This window comes from Gorilla gorilla, chromosome 7 (assembly GCF_029281585.2).
Source record: "Gorilla gorilla gorilla isolate KB3781 chromosome 7, NHGRI_mGorGor1-v2.1_pri, whole genome shotgun sequence".
NCBI lineage: Eukaryota > Metazoa > Chordata > Mammalia > Primates > Hominidae > Gorilla > Gorilla gorilla.
The window spans coordinates 147,100,864-147,122,559 of NC_073231.2; the positions used below are offsets into that span (position 1 = coordinate 147,100,864).

The 21,696-nt window shown below is 48.8% G+C and overlaps 1 protein-coding gene across 4 annotated transcripts in view; it reads right to left on the reverse strand.

Annotated features, from left to right (window-relative positions):
• SLC45A4 (solute carrier family 45 member 4) overlaps positions 1–21,696 on the reverse strand; it is a 101,134-nt gene that overhangs the window by 45,907 nt on the left and 33,531 nt on the right. For all 4 annotated transcript variants that reach the window (XM_063709548.1, XM_004047576.5, XM_055349370.2 and 1 more), the window contains exon 2: positions 1,848–2,486. In XM_063709548.1, the coding sequence (XP_063565618.1) occupies positions 1,848–2,088 (241 nt within the window). In that variant the 5' untranslated portion in view covers positions 2,089–2,486. The remainder of the gene's footprint in view (positions 1–1,847; positions 2,487–21,696) is intronic.

A 21,696-nucleotide genomic window follows, 5' to 3' on the forward strand; every position in this document is an offset into this window, starting at 1 on the left:
AAAACTTCCTTAGGTCATAAAGAAAATAAACATTCTGACAAAATTTTTAGGGCCCATGGGGCCCATGCCCAGTGGGGCCTCCCTACAGGGTCCCCGCTCTGCTTCCTGTAATCTGGAAGAAACACCACATCTTGCCCATGCGAGCCTGGTCATGCCAACCTGCGCGTCTCTGTTAATTTCCGTGTTTTCACGCCCACCTGTGCGTCTGTGAATTTCCGTGTTTTCACGCCCACCTGTGCGTCTGTGAATTTCCGTGTTTTCATGCCCACCTGCATGTCTGTGAATTTGTTTTCACGCCCACCTGTGCGTCTGTGAATTTCCGTGTTTTCACGCCCACCTGCGAGTGTCTGTGAATTTCTGTGTTTTCATGCCCACCTGCGTCTGTGAATTTCCATTTTCGCGCCCACCTGTGCGTCTGTGAATTTCCGTGTTTTCATGCCCACCTGTGTGTCTGTGAATTTCCATGTTTTCATGCCCACCTGTGTGTCTGTGAATTTCCGTGTTTTCATGCCCACCTGTGTGTCTGTGAATTTCCGTGTTTTCATGCCCACCTGTGTGTCTGTGAATTTCCGTGTTTTCATGCCCACCTGCATCTGTGAATTTCCGTTTTCGCGCCCACCTGTGCGTCTGTGAATTTCCGTGTTTTCATGCCCACCTGCGTCTGTGAATTTCCATTTTCGCGCCCACCTGTGCGTCTGTGAATTTCCATGTTTTCATGCCCACCTGTGTGTCTGTGAATTTCCGTGTTTTCATGCCCACCTGCATCTGTGAATTTCCGTTTTCGCGCCCACCTGTGCGTCTGTGAATTTCCGTGTTTTCATGCCCACCTGCGTGTCTGAATTTCTGTTTTCATGTCCACCTGCGTGCCTGTGAATTTCCGTGTTTTCATGCCCACCGGTGCGTCTGTGAATTTCCATGTTTTCATGCCCACCTGTGCGTCTGTGAATTTCCGTGTTTTCACGCCCACCTGCGTGTCTGTGAATTTCCGTGTTTTCATGCCCACCTGCGCGTGTCCGTGAATTTCCGTGTTTTCACGCCCACCTGTGCATCTGTGAATTTCCGTGTTTTCACGCCCACCTGCGAGTGTCTGTGAATTTCCGTGTTTTCATGCCTACCTGCGCGTCTGTGAATTTCCGTGTTTTCATGCCCACCTGCGTGTGTCTGTGAATTTCTGTGTTTTCATGCCCACCTGCGTGTCTGTGATTTTCCGTGTTTTCATGCCCACCTGTGCGTGCCTGTGAATTTCCATGCTTTTGGAAATGCCTGTCTCTGAGCCATCTACTGTCCACAATAACCTTGGATTCAAGTCAACAGCAACAATAAGATGACAGCATCTTCCAGTATCTCCCACAGCCAGGCACTGTTCTAAGCACACCTGGGACCCTCTTAGGGTTGGTTTGCGATTGCAATCACTTTACACACAAAGAATCAGAGTGTGGCACAGAGGGGCTCCCGAATTCGCCTGCATGACACAGCCAGTGACTGTCAGTGCTGGCGACCCTGCCCTTTGCTCGTTGTTCACTGTGGCCTGGCAGGGACAGCGGGAGAGGTGAGCCCCGGCTGAGAGCCAGTACTTATCAGTGCCAATTCTGCCCCAGATGCTGAGCTACCACTTTGCCAAAACTGTAATTCAACGTCAACATCCGAAGATCACTCCTCCCCAAACATGGCTGAAAACAGGAGACGAAAACCACCATCAGGGCAGGCTGAAGGGAGAGGAGACAAAGACTCCTGTGCCCGGGGCTCTCCAGGACGCACCATCCTCTGCCTCCAGAGGATCAGAGCCACGCCCAGTCCGCTAGCACTCCGCTCAGCGTTCACTGCGCACAGACGGGGAGGAGACTTACCAATCTGCAACAGTATTGGTGTGACCAGAGCGGTTTCCATGGCGTAACAGAACTCCCTGCCAAACATCACCGCCCCGTGCATCACCCACAGGCGCATGGGGATTCGGTCTATGGACCCCTCGCTGATGGTCTCGCAGTTCTCGGCCTCTGCGCCTCCGGCTTTCTGCGGGTCCGGCAGGGGCACGGATAACTCTTGAACTTGCATAGATTCCGGGTCGGCATTCTGCGGAGCCATTTTCATTACCACCAAAAATATATGTATTTATCTATATATTCTATCTATATAAATAATGCTTTCATATATCTGTAATGATAAATTAAGACGTCTTCTCTTTCTGCTTCTGCTGTGTTCCTCGGGCAGGTAACACTTACATTCCTCTTTGCACAAGTGGCTATCTCACAACTTCTCACAACGGTACGAGACATGCAGCAACACAACGATTTTTGGTTGGATTTTAAACATATGGCTTGCTGGTTTACTGTGAATTAGAGTTAAAAATCCATAATTGCCATTCAGTTAATACCAGTTTCATCATTATTACTGAAGAGGTGCTGAAGTGATTTTTCTTGCTACAGAGAGGTGGGAAGGTGATACAAACAGGTGGTCCGCTGGTAATCCCCATCGAGTGACTGGATGACCTGCAAAAGAGGAAAACAACCCGGCCAGAGAGTCAGGGGACGGCCACCAGATGGCCCTGTGGACCGCCGCCCGACCCCCGAGCAAGCCGTGTGCCCCAAGGGCCTGACCCAAGATCACACAGCTCTCTGCCACTCACTCTGGGTACGTCTGTGCAAATAACCAAACCTACTTTCTAGAAAAACATTTTCTCATACGAAAGTGAATCCTGGGGAAGGACAAAGGTGGGGCAATCAAGGAAAGCAGGATCAAAGAACAGACAGAGAAAAACGCTAGAAATATTCACTCTTTGGCCAGTAACAATATCGTCCACCCTGTGTACCACAGCACGTAACTATTCCAGCAGGCTGGAGGCAGCTGGCGACACCCTTTGTGGCTGCAGATATCATGAGAGGGAAGTAAGGAGGTGAAGGGAAAAGTGGGGGAGGTAGGCAAAAGAGAATCAAAAGGGAAAACTTTTGTTTAAAAAAGTTTAATTTGTTAGAGACAAGGTCTCGCTCCGTTGCCCAGGCTGGAGTGCGGTCACACGACCATGGCTCTCTGCAGCCTCAAACTCCTGGGCTCAAGTGATCTCCCACCTCATCCTCCCGAGTAGCTGCGACTACAGGCGCGCACCACTACACCCAGCTAATTTTTCTAGGGTCCCCATTACATTGACCTGGCTGGTATCCAACTCCTGGGCTCAAGCGATCTACCCTGCCTCGGCCTCCCAAAGCACTAGGATTTACAAGTGTGAGCCACCGTGCCCAGCCAAAAAGGGAAACTGTAGACCCTGCCTGGGGAGGTGGAAATTAAAAAAAAGCAGCTGGGCACGGTGGCTCAAGTCTGTAATCCCAGCACATTGGGTGGCTGAAGCAGGTGGATCACCTGAGATTAGGAGTTCAAGACCTGCTTGGGCAACATGGCGAAAGCCCATCTCTACTAAAAAATACAAAAATTAGCCAGGCATGGTGGCAGGCGCCTGTAATACCAGCTACTCAGGAGGGTGAGGCAGGAGAATCACTGGAACCCGGGAGGTGGAAGTTGCAGTAAGCTGAGATCGCACCACTGCACTCCAGCCTGGGCGACAGAGTGAGACCCTGTCTCAAAAAACAAAAACAAAAACAAACAAACAAACAAAAAACAAAAAGAAAAGAAAAATGAAAAGTAGGAGGCTGGGTGGAATGAGGATAGCATGATTCTCTGTCCGGGGGGAGTTCGAAGTCTACCCAAAGGCACCTGGACTCCTGTGGTATTGGCCTTTAGGTTATAAAACCTCTTGGGAATAAAATGAAATTATAGACCTTCTCTCCAGAAAAAAATGTGCGCATGTGCCAAACTCCGACTATAGTACCTAGGGGTTCGGAGACTCCCAACCCACACGCAGCTTTCCCAGGGTCTATGGAACCCTATCACCCCAACCCTCGGCTTTCCACCACCCTGCCTCCAGTGACAAACCCAGCTTGGTGACAAATTCCCCACCTGGGCAAACACACAATAAAGCAGCAATAAGCTAACTGGAAATGCCACCTTGGAAATGTTTTAGGAAATGAGGTCAATCTCTCCTCAGGTAAGATAAGATCGGGGATGTGGAACACCCCAAGTTCAGGACTTCTGGAATTAGGTCTCCAGACATGGGGTTCGGTTCAACTGAAGTGTTAGAGCCCCTGAAAACACACCTAAATGGTGTTCACCGTTTATATTAAGGTAGGTCTATGGGCCAATACCTTACTGAGAATTTTTCCAACAACGGGTTTCAATAAAAATATTTCTCATTACTTTCCACCGAACCAAAGGTGGTCTTAATTAGCTCCTCCTCTCTTTCTCCCCAGAGGAGACCAGAAACCTCGAGGTGCTGTCTTCACTCGGCTCCTCTCTCACACAGCCCTGATGGAGAAGGTGGGTCCCCGGCGCGTGGGCCCCCGGCGCGTGGGCCCCAGGAGGGAGAAGACTCCGCTGTACAGGAGGTTCTGGAAGGAAGCCGTGCGCCTGGCTCTTCCGTCCCAGCTCCTCCCTACATCTTCTTTCACGCTGCAGCGGAAACCAGAACGCCTACTAATTCCTTAAGAACCAAAGGTTCAAGTGGTGCTACCTATGTATTTGCTTCTTACGTCCCCCGAACGTCGCTACAATTCCACACGACAGCCCTTGAAAATTCTTTCAAGTTTGCCAAATGTCCTCTACCGTAGAAACATCTCAATTAAAACAAGAGTTTCCAAACTGTCACCTTACCGCAATATTTTTTCAAAAAACTGTGTAATGAAACTTTTTTTTTTTTTTTTGAGACAGTCTCGCTCTGTCGCCCAGGCTGGAGTGCAATGGTGTGATCTCGGCTCACTGCAACCTCCGCCTCCCAGGTTCAAGCGATTCTCCCGCCTCAGCCTCCTGAGTAGCTGGGATTACAGGCACGTGCCACCACGCCCAGCTAATTTTTGTATTTTTAGTAGACACAGGGTTTCACCATGTTGGCCAGGATGGTCTTGATCTCCTGACCTCATGATCCACCTGCTTTGGCCTCCCAAAGTGCTGGGATTACAAGCGTGGGGCACCACACCCAGCCAGAACTATTTCTAACATATGCAAAGTAAACAGAATAGTGTAAGAAACCACCCAGGTTTAATAAGGACCAACATTCTGCTATTCTTGTTCTGCCCCCACCTTTTCGGAATCATTCCTAACAGAAAATATCACGATTTTCCCTGTTTTCAGTCTGTCAATCTTGTACCAGAATAGGGTCAATGATTTTAACTGCTTTCTTCCACCAGGTAAGAGGAGTCATTTTTGTGAGAAGAAGTAACACCCAGACATGTCTGCAAAGACTGAAAACATCAGCTGGGTTTTGGGCAGGAACAAAAGCAATTAGTTTTCTAAGAAATCCTAATGACTTAATTATAAACATCAGACCCTTCATGCCTGCTCAATCGGCTCTTTGTGCCATTACAGTGTCCTCGGAGACTTGTGCCTGAAGTGAAGCCGTCTCTGTTCCTAAGAGTCGTTCCAGTAAGAGCTGAGAGTTAGGCAATAAATGTCTGTAATAAGTAATATATGAATTATTCTAAGGTAGTGATTCTCAACCAGGGGCAACTCTGCACCCTCCAGGGACACTTGGCAATGACGTGAGACATCTCTGCTTGCGACAACAGGGGGAGGAGGGGACAGTACTGGCATCTTATAGGCGGAGGCCAGGGATGCCGCTCAACTCACCACAGTGCACAGAACAGCCTCCAGCAGAGAAGGCCCTGGCCCAGAACGTCAACAGCACCAAAGGGAGACACTCTGTTCTAGGGTTATTACTAAATAGGAAAACGGCTTTCTTTAAAAATGCTTCACCCCTTGATTATTCCATTCCAAGTCCACCGACGAGACCAGACACTGAAGCTTTCTCTGTAAAGCTGGACGATGTACATTTCCGGGATTTCGGGCCACAGATGGTCTCTGTTGCACATTCTCCTTTTTTGTTTCTTCTTCCTTTTTTTTTTTTTTTTAACAATCCTTTAAAAACACAACACCTATTCTTAGCTTGCTGGTCATTCTTGTAAATCCCAGCTCTGCGCTGGATCTGCCCCCTGGGTCACAGTTTGCTGCCCTCCGGCCTGGCCTAGGGTCAGGAAGTCACCATAGTCTCTCTGTTTAACAGGAAAGAAGGCGACGGTGGAGCCCTGCTTGGCTCCCGCACCCCCAGCCTCACTCTGCTCCGTGCCACCTAAACTGTCCAGTCCTGACTTAAAGCAGAACTGGAAAACACACCGGACACGCTCCCGTGTGCCCAGACGACCCGAGGCCAGGAGTGTAGGCGGCAACGCTACAGGCCATTCCTTTCCCAAGCAGCTCAGCTGCGCCCCAGCCAGTGCTATTTCTCAGCACCTTGTTTGCAAAGAGCAGGTTGCGTAAGAATCACTGATGAGCCACAGAGAAAAGCCCCAGGCAACCATCGGCCTCCCACATGGAGCATGGACTCCAACCTTGGGGCCACAGGGATGGCCACCAAAAGGTCTTAGGGATCAGCTAAAGATTCATTCGGCCTGTGCAACACAGTCAGACCCTTTTTTCAAAGATAGCATGGTGGTGCATACCTGTGATCCCAGCTACTCCAGAGGCTGAGGCAGGAGGATCGCTTGAGCCCAGGAGGTGAAGACCAGCCTGGGCAACACAGCAAGACTCCATCTCTATAATTATTATTATTATTATTATTATTTTTTAATTAGCCAGATGTGATGGTATGTGCCTATAGTCCCATCTACTCAGGAGATTGAGGCAGAAGGATTGTTTGAGCCCAGGAGTTCAAGGCTGAAGTAAGCTACAATTATGCCATTGCAGTCCAGTCTGCGAGACACAGTGAGACCTTGTTTTTTTGTTTTTTGTTTTTTTAAAAACAGACTCTAAAACAAGATGTCTTTTTACCTGCGAATAGCTGAGGATTTCAAAAAACTAAGCCCTCAGGGAGCAAAGGCCCTGTGTCCTTAGTAACAGAGTCACAAGTCCACAGAAGGACAGAGTGGTACAGGAGCGCTCCCTTGACATGGAAAGTCAGCTGCCTCACTGGAGTTCCTCTGACATGTTGGGGCTTTCCTAGCAAACTTCTAACAACTGGTGTAAAGTTGGCCTTCCAAAGAGAAGATGAAAAGGAGGGAGACCAGCATCTGGGTGGGAAAGGCATCTAGCCCACACCCCCAGAGTATCCGCATGGCCACGGTCAGGGCAAGCCGCCAGACACCGCTGCTCAGCAGGCTGAGGGGCCAGCAAGACGGCTTCACGCCTTGGGACACTGCTGACCCAGCCCGCCAGTGATGGCGCTGCACGTTCAGCCGTGCACACAGGCCCCACCTCAGGCCCCCCAGCTCCAGAACCATACCTGGGCAGTGCTGCCCATCGGTCGAGGGATCACCCTTCGGAGCAGGCTGCCTCTCCGCCAGCCTGCACCCTTCCGTCTCTCCCCTGAGCTTGGCTCTGCCCACGCCGCCGGCCATGCATCTCCCTTGCCCTTCCCATGCATCTCCTCTTGCATCTCCTCCCATGCATCTTCTCTTGCCCTTCCCACCTTCAGCTCAACCACCCCGTTTTTAGAGACTCTTCTCAGGGCTCACTGGACCCCTTTAGAACGGGTGATCCCCATCTTGCACAAAGGATTATGACAGCTACTGGTAGGTGGCAAAACCCTGCCAAGCAGTGAGAGAAGCCCCCTCAAGAGACCCTCATCCCCCGCTTTCATCTGTCCCCAGATCTCCCAGCATCAGTCCACAATGGGCAACGTCCATGCTTCTTGAACCTGGGCTTTCCCTTCCATATGCACCGTTTCCAGCCACACAGCAAGAGCTTGACAAGATTTGTTAAATGAACAAATGAAGCGAATGAATGAATAAGGCTGATCAGCTGATAGTTACCATGGGGTATCTGCACTGGAAAACCATTCCCCACCCCACCAGCTATGCTGAAGTCACGCCCAGGTGCCCCGGGTGACCAGCCACCGGCTTATGCGTCCCTGAAGTCCTCATGAAACAGCATGAGCATGGCACTGGTGTCACCTGTTACGCAAGTAGTCTACGCATGGACACAGCTGGCTTGCCTTCCTCAAGCAGGGCAGAGGCAGGGGCACAGTACACGGATTTTACACAGGTGACCTCACTGGCATCTATATTGATGAAAACAACAAATATCTTTAGACATCTTGAGTTTGTTTAAAGTAGCAGTAAGTACAAAAATCTACCAAATGTCTCACACCTTCATGAACTTATCCAAGGAATGTCATCAACCTAGGGTGTTAACACCAATGCAAGCTTCCGAGCTTCTAAGAGCAGGCAAAGTTGAGGCAACTGTCCAAACAGTAATCTTAACAAGGCTAAATTAACCACTACAACAACATCACCTCATGTTAACCAACCTTAATTTCCTCAAAGATATGCACGCATTGGACTAACCCAGTTTTAAAGTGAGTATCTTGAAGACAACACCCAACAGCTCACAGCAGGATGCCACCTGGTGCAGCTGCTGCTTCCAAACATTTTATTTCTGCAAAGCCCTGGGGATTCTGTAAGCACTTTAGGGGAAGTCAGAAAATAATTTAAAAATAAAGTTTAAAACTAGAAAATCTAGAAGAAATGGATAAATTCCTCGACACATACACCCTCCCAAGACTAAACCAGGAAGAAGTTGAATCTCTGAATAGACCAATAACAGGCTCTGAAATTGTGGCAATAATCAATAGCTTACCAACCAAAAAGAGTCCAGGACCAGATGGATTCACAACCGAATTCTACCAGAGGTACAAGGAGGAGCTGGTACCATTCCTTCTGAAACTATTCCAATCAATAGAAAAAGAGGGAATCCTCCCTAACTCATTTTATGAGGCAGCATCATCCTGATACCAAAGCCTGGCAGAGACACAACCAAACAAGAGAACTTTAGACCAATATCCTTGATGAACATTGATGCAAAAATCCTCAATAAAATACTGGCAAACCGAATCCAGCAGCACATCAAAAAGCTTATCCACCATGATCAAGTGGGCTTCATCCCTGGGATGCAAGGCTGGTTCAATATACGCAAATCAATAAATGTAATCCAGCATATAAACAGAGCCAAAGACAAAAACCACATGATTATCTCAATAGATGCAGAAAAGGCCTTTGACAAAATTCAACAACCCTTCATGCTAAAAGCTCTCAATAAATTAGGTATTGATGGGACGTATCTCAAAATAAGAGCTATCTATGACAGACCCACAGCCAATATCATACTGAATGGGCAAAAACTGGAAGCATTCCCTTTGAAAACTGGCACAAGACAGGGATGCCCTCACCCACCACTCCTATTCAACATAGTGTTGGAAGTTCTGGCCAGGGCAATTAGGCAGAAGAAGGAAATAAAGGGTATTCAATTAGGAAAAGAGGAAGTCAAATTGTCCCTGTTTGCAGATGACATGATTGTATATCTAGAAAACCCCATCGTCTCAGCCCCAAATCTCCTTAAGCTGATAAGCAACTTCAGCAAAGTCTCAGGATACAAAATTAATGTAGAAAAATCACAAGCATTCTTATACACCAATAACAGACAAACAGAGAGCCAAATCATGAGTGAACTCCCATTCACAATTGCTTCAAAGAGAATAAAATACCTAGGAATCCAACTTACAAGGGATGTGAAGGACCTCTTCAAGGAGAACTACAAACCACTGCTCAATGAAATAAAAGAGGATACAAACAAATGGAAGAACATTCCATGCTCATGGGGAGGAAGAATCAATATCGTGAAAATGGACACACTGCCCAAGGTAATTTATAGATTCAATGCCATCCCTATCAAGCTACCAATGACTTTCTTCACAGAATTGGAAAAAACTACTTTAAAGTTCATATGGAACCAAAAAAGAGCCCGCATCACCAAGTCAATCCTAAGCCAAAAGAACAAAGCTGGAGGCATCACGCTACCTGACTGCAAACTATACTACAAGGCTACAGTAACCAAAACAGCATGGTACTGGTAGCAGAACAGAGATATAGATCAATGGAACAGAACAGAGCCCTCAGAAATAATGCCACATATCTACAACCATCTAATCTTTGACAAACCTGAAAAAAACAAGAAATGGGGAAAGGATTCCCTATTTAATAAATGGTGCTGGGAAAACTGGCTAGCCATATGTAGAAAGCTGAAACTGGATCCCTTCCTGACACCTTATACAAAAATTAATTCAAGATGGATTAAAGACTTACATGTTAGACCTAAAACCATAAAAACCCTAGAAGAAAACCTAGGCAATACCATTCAGGACATAGGCATGGGCAAGGACTTCATGTCTAAAACACCAAAAGCAATGGCAACAAAAGCCAAAATTGACAAATGGGATCTAATTAAACTAAAGAGCTTCTGCACAGCAAAAGAAACTACCATCAGAGTGAACAGGCAACCTACAAAATGGGAGAAAATTTTCGCAACCTACTCATCTGACAAAGGGCTAATATCCAGAATCTACAATGAACTCAAACAAATTTACAAGAAAAAAACAACCCCATCAAAAAGTGGGTGAAGATGAACAGACACTTCTCAAAAGACGACATTTATGCAGCCAAAAAACACATGAAAAAATGCTCATCATCACTGGCCATCAGAGAAATGCAAATCAAAACCACAATGAGATACCATCTCACACCAGTCAGAATGACAATCATTAAAAAGTCAGGAAACAACAGGTGCTGGAGAGGATGTGGAGAAATAGGAACACTTTTACACTGTTGGTGGGACTGTAAACTAGTTCAACCATTGTGGAAGTCAGTGTGGCGATTCCTCAGGGATCTAGAACTAGAAATACCATTTGACCCAGCCATCCCATTACTGGGTATATACCCAAAGGATTATAAATCATGCTGCTATAAAGACACATGCACATGTATGTTTATTGCAGCACTATTCACAATAGCAAAGACTTGGAACCAACCCAAATGTCCAACAATGATAGACTGGATTAAGAAAATGTGGCACATATACACCATGGAATACTATGCAGCCATAAAAAATGATGAGTTCATGTCCTTTGTAGGGACATGGATGAAACTGGAAACCATCATTCTCAGTAAACTATCGCAAGGACAAAAAACCAAACACCACGTGTTCTCACTCATAGGTGGGAATTGAACGAGAACACATGGACACAGGAAGAGGAACATCACACTCTGGGGACTGTTGTGGGGTGGGGGCAGTGGGGAGGGATAGCATGAGGAGATATACCTAATGCTAAATGACGAGTTAATGGGTGCAGCACACCAGCATGGCGCATGTATACATATGTAACAAACCTGCACATTGTGCACATGTACTCTAAAACTTAAAGTGTAATAATAATAAAATTTTTAAAAAAAGAAGAAGAAAAAAAAATAAAGTCAACATAAACTGTGAAAAAATAAATAAAGTTTAAGTGTTTACTTAGAAAATCAAGGGTCATGGCCGGGCGCAGTGGCTCATGCCTGTAATCCCAGCACTTTGGGAGGCCGAGGCGGGTAGATCACGACGTCAGATCAAGACCATCCTGGTCAACATGGTGAAACCCCATCTCTACTTAAAAAAAAAAAAATACAAAAATTAGCTGGGCATGGTGGCATGTGCCTGTAATCCCAGCTACTGGGGAGGCTGAAGCAGGAGAATCGCTTGAACCCGGGAGGCAGAGGTTGCAGTGAGCCGAAACTGCACCACTGTACTCCAGCCTGGGCGACAGAGCAAGACTCCGTCTCAAAAAATAATAATAATAATAATAAAAACAAAAAGAAAAAAAAGAGAGAGAGAAAGAAAATTAATTAATTAATTAATTAAGGGTCCTATCACCTTGTCAAGGAGTGGCTATGAACACCGAAAGATCTAGAGGGTGGAACTGCAGGGGACAGCACACAGAGAAGGCCATGGTGACCCGGCCTGAGCACTGGCCACTCTGAAAGGAGAGCTGGTGGCCTCCGGGTTGGTGCCAGAAGAACCAGTCTGAGTATTTCTTCAGTTAAAGGGCCAAGGCTGAAGGACAGGTTCCTGGGTCCGCAGCCCATGGGAAAGGTACCAGCAAATTCTGATACGTTTAAGAACGCAAGAGCGTGTCCCGGTCAGGAAATCCATGTAACAGGCTACTGAATGTTCAACCCAGATGACAGCTCCCAGTGGAAAACTATGTGGGTCCGTGTGAGGCCTTGGATCCATATGCTCGAGTGTGGTGTGAGTCAGGAGCCACTTTGCAGGAGTGGCAGTCAGGAGTCCACCACCAGCCCTGAGACTGCTCTTTTATCACACATCAAATGTCGGCGTGCACTTGTCTCCGTTTCTCAAGGCTGCAATCTGTCCCACCCATGTGCCTGTCTACCTAGCCGTGGGAGGCAGAGAGGCTGCCGGGACATCTCGACCTCTGCTGGGGGAGGGGAGGGTCCTGATGTTGCTGCTTATTCCCCATCAGTGCTGTCCTAATAATTCTCTCATGTTTATTGCCAAGAACTTTATGAGCACATGAACTTTGATTAGCTCTGGGAAAAAAGTCTTTGTTGGTATTTTTATTGAGATTCCATTAATGTTATAAACTAGCCTGGGGGGAGCCAATATCCTCAGGCTGCTGAGTCGTTCTCTCCAAGAACAACAGCGCTCCTGCACCTGTCCAAGTCCACCCTGACGCCTTTGGGGAGAACTTAAAAGCGGTCCTTCCATGGTCTTCCACGTTGTTTTCTCCTAATTAACCTTTGTCATGGTCACTGCAAATAGGATTTCCTCTGCCCTTATGTTTTCTAACTGGCTAGATCATGACAGCTGGTAAGTGTTGTTTATGAAGTCAGCTATAATTTACATGCAGTGAGAAGGTACTACCCAGACAGTTTCAACAAATTCCTATCAAGACAGAACCCGTCTATCATGCTGGAAAGGCCCCTGTGTTCCTTCCCATCTAATTAAGGCTATTCATTCTTATATTTTCAGTTTATAATCTAATTCTTTTGTTGTCTGAGTGAGAATGGACAAAAAAAAAAAAGAATATAACCAAATTAACAAGTCTACCAAACCATTACCAAAATACCCATAGCTGCCAACTTAAAGATGGATTGTATTTCCAAAGTTTATGGACACATGTTTGGATGTGATGGTCCACTTCCCGAGAGACAGCAGTGGACACCTCGAGGCCCTCTGGTCCTCCTCACCCACAGCCCTCGCTGGGACTGGAACAAGGGCCCATGTGGTGCATATTTCCTGAACACGAAGACTCTGAGGCAGTTTGAAATCCTTGCCTTCACAGCCTCCCCCAGTCACTTCATCTCTAGGGCCTCACAAGAAATGAAAGGAAAGCAGCTCTGAGAAGAGAAGGGAGGAGTGTGCAGGGAGGGGCTGGGTGCCAGCGCAGGGCGTGTTCTCACACTGCGCGGGGGCAATCAGATACCATAAAACCAGTCCAATGCCCAGCAAACTACAGCCGTGAGGTCACTTTCTTAGAGCAAGCAAATTGTTTTCTGTAAGGAAACTATTTTATATAAGCACGAGAGCATTATCTGAAAAAAGGAAAATGATTCTTCGCTAGTACACAGCTGAAAACTCCCTACTGAGGCATGACGTCACACTGAACCCATTTAAGGGAGGTCATGCTCCTCCTTCCCCCAGCACAGGCAATCCTGTACCCCTGAGAGCTGCTGCCGCCTCAGCTGCTTAAAATGCGGAGAAGCTCAAAAGTTAAGTTGTGACCTGTTCTAGTATCTCATATTCAAAAGAACAGTAAAACTTTTCGGGCAGATTTTCCCTAGCATGGAAAAGCAAGCTTCCCTTTGGAACCTGTTCCAGCGACTGTCAGGGCATTCGGTGACAACAATTTTGTTATGATTCGCAGATGCACTCAGACAAGCGAAACTACAATTGTTCCAATCAACAACTTCCTCTATTGTCCTGTTTCTAATTTAAGGGTAACTGATGCCAAAACACATGACTTCCTACAATTTGCTGAGTGGAAAAGCTGGCTGTAAACTTAAATTTCACCAAAAAGGTAACTGGAGAGTTGCTGCTGACACACACCTCAAGCTTGGGTGAAACTTTCAGATCTACAGCACAGTCCCAGCGTTCAACAGCGACAGGAGAATTCCGTGAGCCATGCTTCCTGGGAAGCGGTCTAGCGAATCCGGACAACACGCGTCCCCACGGTGACCACAAACGTGTGCTGCCCCTTTCACAGCCCCTACACACGAAGCGCATGTACACGCACGCATGGGCCCGACGCCGTGGGCTGCAGACACCGCTTGTGGGCGGCACATGCTGATGAGGGCCGGCTCATGAGAACGGCTGTGTGTTTTCTGCATCCACCACCCAGAAACAGGCATGAGTAGGGGCACCCACAGTCAGACAAACCCACCACCACCATCAGCCTCGGACGGCCCCGTTCAATCTTTACCAATGCAGTTCCCCCAGTCACGGCCGGCACGTGTCTTCCTGCCTCTCCAGATGGCCGCGGAGAGGAACACTAACAGCAGCATTGGCAATTCTGCGTCTAAGGCTATTTCCTGAAAAGCATGTGAGAAATCCCACTGACTTCCAGCATGAAACCAGTGTGTGTCAAGGGAAGAAGAAGACAAGCCACAAACGGGGTAAAAGTATTTGCAAAAGACATATCTGATAAAAGACTGGCATCCACAATATACAAAGAGTCCTTAAAACTCAACGAAAAGAAAATGAGCTCTTCTACAAGTTCCTCCCCACATGTATTCAGCGCATGCCTGGCTGGGCAGGAAGTGTGGGGCAAGCAGTGTGTGCTGGAAGGGTGGAAATTTCCAAAACAGACCTAACAAGAGGGCCCAGATGTTGAAGTGCCTTATTCCCACAAATGTCCGCCATCACTCTACCATTAAGATACTGGAAATGAGGAAATGAAGGATTAATTTTCTAACAATTCGTGGTACCCTGGCCTGGCAAGCTGTCTTGAGCTATACTGGACTCAGAGTAGGCATATAGTCAAGCAACACGACACAGCAAGGGAGCCCCAGGACAGCGGTGGGCGGGTCCCTGAACTGCGGGGGCTGGCAGGACGGGGCAGGTGACCTGCCTGTGAAGGGCCAGATCTGTGTGGGCATATAGCAAGTGCTGCATTCACCACAAGCCAGGAGACTTCCGTGACACTTCCACTGCCTTCCTTGGACTCTGGCCTTCCCTTGGCCTCAGCAGCTTCACTGCTGTCCTTCAGGAATGATGCCGGGGCAGCAGCTCTGGGAAGCCTGCAGACCACCTTCTGCTGTGTCCCGTGGGGCCTGCGTGGCTACACAGTGCAACAGTCCAGGCTCCTGCACTGGAGTGGAGACGCTGAGGGAGGGAGGCAGGCTCACCAGCGAGCGTACGGCTGTGCAAATGCGTGCCTGCAGAGTTCACAGAAGCCCTGTGCGGGCAAGAATGTTGTGACTACTTGATGACGCCGGACAGTGCCGGGGAATTGCATTTTTGAGGCAAGACAAGGCTTTACACTGTGTGAGATGGATTCTTGTTATAGAAAGTATGATGCACATGATGTGTTGGATTTTGAGGCTTAAAGAGTAGCGTCTGCTCAGTTTCAAAGCAAAGAGCTGGAAGAACAAGAGCCAATAAACGATCTTTTGCTATGTGGGGGAAAAGATGGCAAAAAGTCTGAAGACACCTCACCAAAGATGACACACAGACAGCAAATGAGCATATGGAAAGACACTCCACACTCGAGGTCCTCAATGGGTTGTAGCTGCGGTGCCACCACACACCTATGAGAATGGCCAAAGCTTAGGGCACAGACAACACCAAAAGCAGGCGAGGATGTGGGGCAGCAGGAACGCTTGTTCACGGCTGGCAGAAATGTAAAATGCAGCAACCACTTCGAAAGACGGTTTGCCCATTTTCACAAAACCAGACATACTTTCAACCATGCCACCCAGCAACCAAGTTCCTTGGTATTTACCAAACAGAGCTGAGAACTTATGTCCACACAAAAACCTGTGCTCAGATGTGAGAGCCGCTTTATTCGTCATCGCCAAAACTTGGAAGCAACCAAGACGTCCTTGTGTAGGTGACTGAATAAACCGTGGAACATCCAGATGATGGAATGTCATTCACCGCTAAACGGAAATGAGCTCTGACGCCATGCACGAAAAGATAGGCGGGCACTTTAAATGAGTATTTCTAAGTGAAAGAAGCTACTCTGAAACGGCTACCAACTGCGTGATTCCAACTAGATGACTTTCTGGAAGAGGCAAAATCAAGGACACAGTAAAAGAAGCAGCGGTGACCAGGGCCTGGGAAAGAAGAAAGGCTGAGGAGGGTGTCAGGGCAGTGGAACTACTCTGTATGGCACTCTAATGGCAGACGCATGTCACTATGCATTTGCCAACCTACTGGAGCTACAGCGCCCAGAGTGGAGACCCTGACGTGACCTCCGCACTGGGGTGACAGAGACGTGCCACTGCAGGCTCATCCACCGTAATCAATGTCCCACTCTGGCTGGCGACATGGACACTGGGGGAGGCTGGGAGTGGGGGCAGGGGCACAAGGGAAATCTGTTATCTTCCTCTCAATTTTGTTGTGAACCTAAAACTGCTCTAGAAAGTAGTTTGTTGATTTTCAATGTTGTGTCCTTGTATTTACATAAATAAATAAGGCAATCAAAAACTCCTGATAATCCCTGGTTGTCCAGTGTTAGGAAGAAACCAAAACTCTTCATGAGAAAGGAATTAAGGGGCATCCATGCTGACTGCCGCGTACTTGGGGAAGCTTTCTGTGCCACCTGCTTACACCTGAACAAAGTGTCCAATCGTGGAGGCGCCCATCTCCAGGTGTGCTATGCATCACCTGGAGAAACCCAGCTTGGCTGCCTCTGATCATACAACGAGCCTCTAGTCCCAGACACATGGGCTAAAGAAATACAAAGTTCACACCAGTTTCAACGAGGCATGTAACATCCTGGCATCCTCCAAACACTCAGCGCCTCATGTGGATCAGTGTGGAGGGGCTTCCCTAAACTGCAGGTTCTGGGGCTCCATCCCAGACCCACTGGATCAGAGACCAAGAGTCTGCACTGCAGCCACTCCTGAGTCATACACTGTATAGGGGGCGCCACGAGCTCCGCCTCACCCGACAGCTCCAGGCTGCGCTGTCACCCTGGCGGGGCAGCTACAACGTCCCCCCTTTCACCCTCAAGAGTGTCTCAGTTAGAACATCCCAGCACTTCAGAGATGAATGATCTAAAGCTTAATTGTGCCTTAAGTCTTCTGATAACCCTCTTTGTGCATTTTGTGCCACAAGTCAGGGCACTTCAGAAACCGAAAAGGATGCACAGCAGACCACACATCGATCCTTCTTCTCTGCTCTCCTTTCAATTAGAGCTTGCTGTGAATCTGCAGCGGCAGAGGGGAGTGGGCAGAGGCCAGGTGTGTGTGTGTCGATGTCTGCCTATGCGTCTGTGTGTGTGTGTCTGTGTGTGATGTCTGCCTGTGTCGCGTGTGTGTATCGATGTCTGCCTATGTGGGTGTGTGTGTGGGTGTGTCTCTGTGTCAATGTCTGCCTATGTGTCTGTGTGGGTGTGTGTGTGGGTGTGTCTGTGTATCAATGTCTGCCTATGTGTCTGTGCGGGGGGTGTGTGGGGGTGTCTGTGTGTCTGCCTCTGTGTGTCTGTGTGGGTATGTGTATGTGTGTCTGTGTCTATGTGTGTCTGCCTCTGCATCTCTGGATCTATATGTGTATGTCTGTGTCTATCTCTGCATGTCTGTGTCTGTATATCTGTGCGTGTGTATGTGTATGTGTTGTGTTTGTAAAATACCCTAAGTTTGAAGAAACTGAATTAAGGAAAATCTGGAAGGGCCCCCGGGAGTGAGCGGACACCGTATGGCCACAGTGTGTCTATGGCTGGCATCCCCACAGCAGAGGCAGCCCAGTGTGCATGCCCCCCGCATGTCTTTCCCCGCACTTCTCTGCTGACCATACGGGGCGGCCTGGCCCAAGCCCTAGACAGTGCCCTGAAGTCTCCTCCCGCCTCCTCCAGACCCCTGCCCTGCCCTTCTCACGCCTGCTTGCAGACCTTGCCTCCTGCCCCACAGACCCTGAGGGCACAGCGCAGTTGGACTACCTCTGGGTCCAGCACACACGCAGCGCAGGCACCCAGATGGTCTTTAAAAGAAATGAATCCCTAAGTGCTAAAGGCAGAGGGGCCAGTCCAACCCATAATTACTCCATCAATAAAGAAAACCAGGGGGCAGTGGCTCACCACTATAATCCTAGCACTTTGGGAGGCTGAGGAAGGAGGATTGCTTGGGGCCAGGAGTTCAAGACCACCCTGGGCGACACAGCGAGACCCCATCTCTACATAAATAAATACATATAAAAAAAAAAAAAAGGCTCGGCGCGGTAGCTAACGCCTGTAATCCCAACACTTTGGGAGGCTGAGGCGGGAGAATCGCCTGAGCTCAGGAGTTCCAGACCAGCCTGGACAACATGGCAAAACCCCATCTTTACAAAAAAAAAAAAAAAAAAAAAATTAGCCAGGTGTGGTGGCACACCCCTGTAGTCCCAGCTACTCAGGAGACTGAGGTGGGAGAACCGCTTGAGGCCAGGAGGTGGAGGCTGCAGTGAGCCAAGATCGCATCGCTGCACTCTAGCCAGGGTGACAGAGTCTCTGTCCCGTGTCCGATGCCAGCGTGACCCTCGCAGACTCGCCCAGACCTCCAGGAGGCCTGGTGCAAGCTCATTTCCCTTTGCTGGGCCTGCTTTCTCAGCAGTAAACTCTACATACCAAAGAGCCCTTCCCCCAGCCCAGGGGGCTCCCTGGACCCCAAGACAACAGGTGGACTTCCTCTGGGTCCCCACGGCCCCACCACCAGCTCGACCAGCTCGTACCTCCCTGTCTAGTCAGTCATGTGCTTGTGTCTCCCCAGCCACGGCAAGATCCCTGACCCCAGGGGCAGGCAGAGGGCATTGGCCTGGCGAGACAGGGACTCAGAAGGACCTGTAAATGAGCAAATGAAGTGCCTTGGGTGCTAACACCAAGCCAGAGTAAAGGACCCACAATGGCACTATTCCCACAAAGGCTCTGACTGACACCGACAATGCTGTTCTCATAGTTACTGATGAGCCAGAACGCTTGCCCGCTTCTGGCGCCCAGCACACGGGGCTAACCCCACACATTATGGCTAGGAAATCCATTGGGAACTGAGCTTACTGGAAGAGCTCCCAGAGACTTCCTGGAGAAGATGACCTTCCTGCCGGTGAAGTCACAGGCCAACTGTAGGATGCTGGTGGCAAGGCCCCTGCACCACAGGCTAGAGTATCACCTCACAGCTTCTGGGCTCTCCTGGCTGGCACCACACTCAATTCTGGAAGCCATTTTTCCATCTGCAAAGGCAAACCTCAGACTTGCCAACAGCTGTGGGATCCTACCGGGAACTCCCAGGGCCTGTGGGGCAGGGCACATGGCTGGCGACTGGCTCAGATGCCCAAGAACCACGTCATTCAGAAAGGCCACACACAGCTGGACAACGGGGTGCCAGCCCCTACCTTGAGAGGCTGTGTGGGTGGATCAAATGGCAGCAGGCAGCAGGGTAATCCCCCTCCTGATCCCCTTCCTGACCCCATTTCAGAAGGGGCCAGGGAAGCTCAGCTCTTCTCCACCACACACCGTTCTATCCCCCAACAACTGGCAGGGGAGAGCCACTCTCACAGATATAATCATATGTCAGGGGAAGTCCGCAGTTCACCAACACTCTTCCTGACACCACCCCAGCACCAACACAGCACAGGACAGGCACTGAGTGTATATACACAAGTGTGCATGCAACACACACCCCCGCGCGCACACACGCGCACTCACGTGCATGCAACACACACCTGCGTGCACACATGCGCTCACACACGTGTGCAGCACACACCTGCATACACACGCATGCGCTCACACATGTGCAACACACACCTGCGTACACACACATGCACCCATACACGTGTGCATGCAACACACACGTGCGTACACACACACATGCATTCACACACATGTGCACGCAACACACAGGCAGTCTGAGCTGAAAGTGTCTCTTTCAAAAATTTTCATTTTCATTGATCTTCCTGATCTTCAAAACTATATAAAGACAGGAAATGCAGTCTCCTCGGTTGCCATATTCTAATCAGAGAAATTCATTCAGTTGAGAAGCACGATTATGAAGCCTGCTGACACAGGTCAGGACAGTCCCCAAAATACACCAAAGCCAAAATCTGAACAGGAAGTGGTATGTGGTGTGTTCACCAGCTCACGCGCTACGGCTGATCTCGCAGACTGGGCTCTGTCTCCCAGTGCACCCAGAACCTCCCCTCCTACCTTCTCCTCCACGTCCGTGCCAGTGCATCTCCTGCCCAGGCTACCACGGGAGGGTCGTGACTGGTTTCACAGCTTCCACCCTTACCCACAGTACCCGCTGTCAGTACTGTGAACAGGGCGGTACCTTACAACACAGAGTCAGACCAGCCATTCCTCACCTCACGGAGTCCCGCCTGGCTCCCCAAACCCTTCCGGAGAGCCTGCCAGCCCAGCCCAACCACGGGGCCCTTGCCACACGGCACCTGCAAGCCTTAGGCCCCCCCCCCAACTCCTGCTATACCCTCTGCCTGCTGCCCCTCAGTGGTGCTGTCCTAGGCACACTGGTCAAACAGCCTCCTCGCCAGCGCTGCCTGGAGCCAAGTTCCAACAGGACCCCAAGCTCTCCCCCTTCCCTCCACAACACCAGACAGAAAGTAAACGCGACAGTGTATTTAAACAGGCAAAGGCCAGTGACAATTTACATGACGGTAAATACTCCTCAATACTGCATCGAATCAAAGCATTTATTACTCCACTTTCTAAAATTTAAGGGTTAAGGTGTTAGGATTTGAAATAAGACACCTTTTTAAACAGAATCCCTCTTCATCTTCTACCAAAACAAACTGTTACCTAAATGTCAACAGGAAGAAGATGCAGTGTCCGACACGTAGCAAACACGCGAGAAGAGCTCATTTAAGAGGAAATCACATGAAAACAAGGACACGCTGCCCCCCAAAGAAAATATTCTCTGCGCCACTGAGCTTCTGTTAGAACATACAAAGTTTTGCTCATCTCCCTTCTTACCTGTATATAGTCTCCTTGATTTGCACGATCAGCTGAGTAGGTTTTTGGATTTTTAATTAAGAGGCAATGAGGGGTGTGCCCTCCTTTCCAAATGCTCAAGCACTGACCTGGTGTGTGTGCCAGGGTCCGAAGAACGCTTTGGCCGCCATGGAAATGGTGGCATGCTTCTAGCCTGCGCATCCCCTGAAATCTCAGCTGGGAATTCAGGAAAATCAAGCGCCAGTATCAACCTGAAATGCCCATAATCCTAGGATAAACTAGGTCTCCGAGTCGCGGTTACTTTAGGAGCAAACCCAGGTACAAATAAACTGAGTCTGTCACCCGCAGCGTGGGAGAGGCAGGTCGCGTGTTCCTGACAGCATGCGAAGCAGCTAAATGGTATCCAAACATGGAAGCAGAAACCCTCACATCACACACATATAATCAAGAACTGACCTCACAGACAGGGCACAATTGAGGAATACCACTAATGACTGCCAAGATGGAATTAGACCTTTTGATGGTGCTTCCATGTAAAATCAAGTCAAATCAAAGCGGTTTCCAGGTCCTGAACTTAACCTCAAGCAGAAAAGAACATAGTGAATGTCGTGCTACAAAAGTGAAAAATGGAAATGGCTAACTGTCCAATGATATGGAGCTATTTCAATTATGGT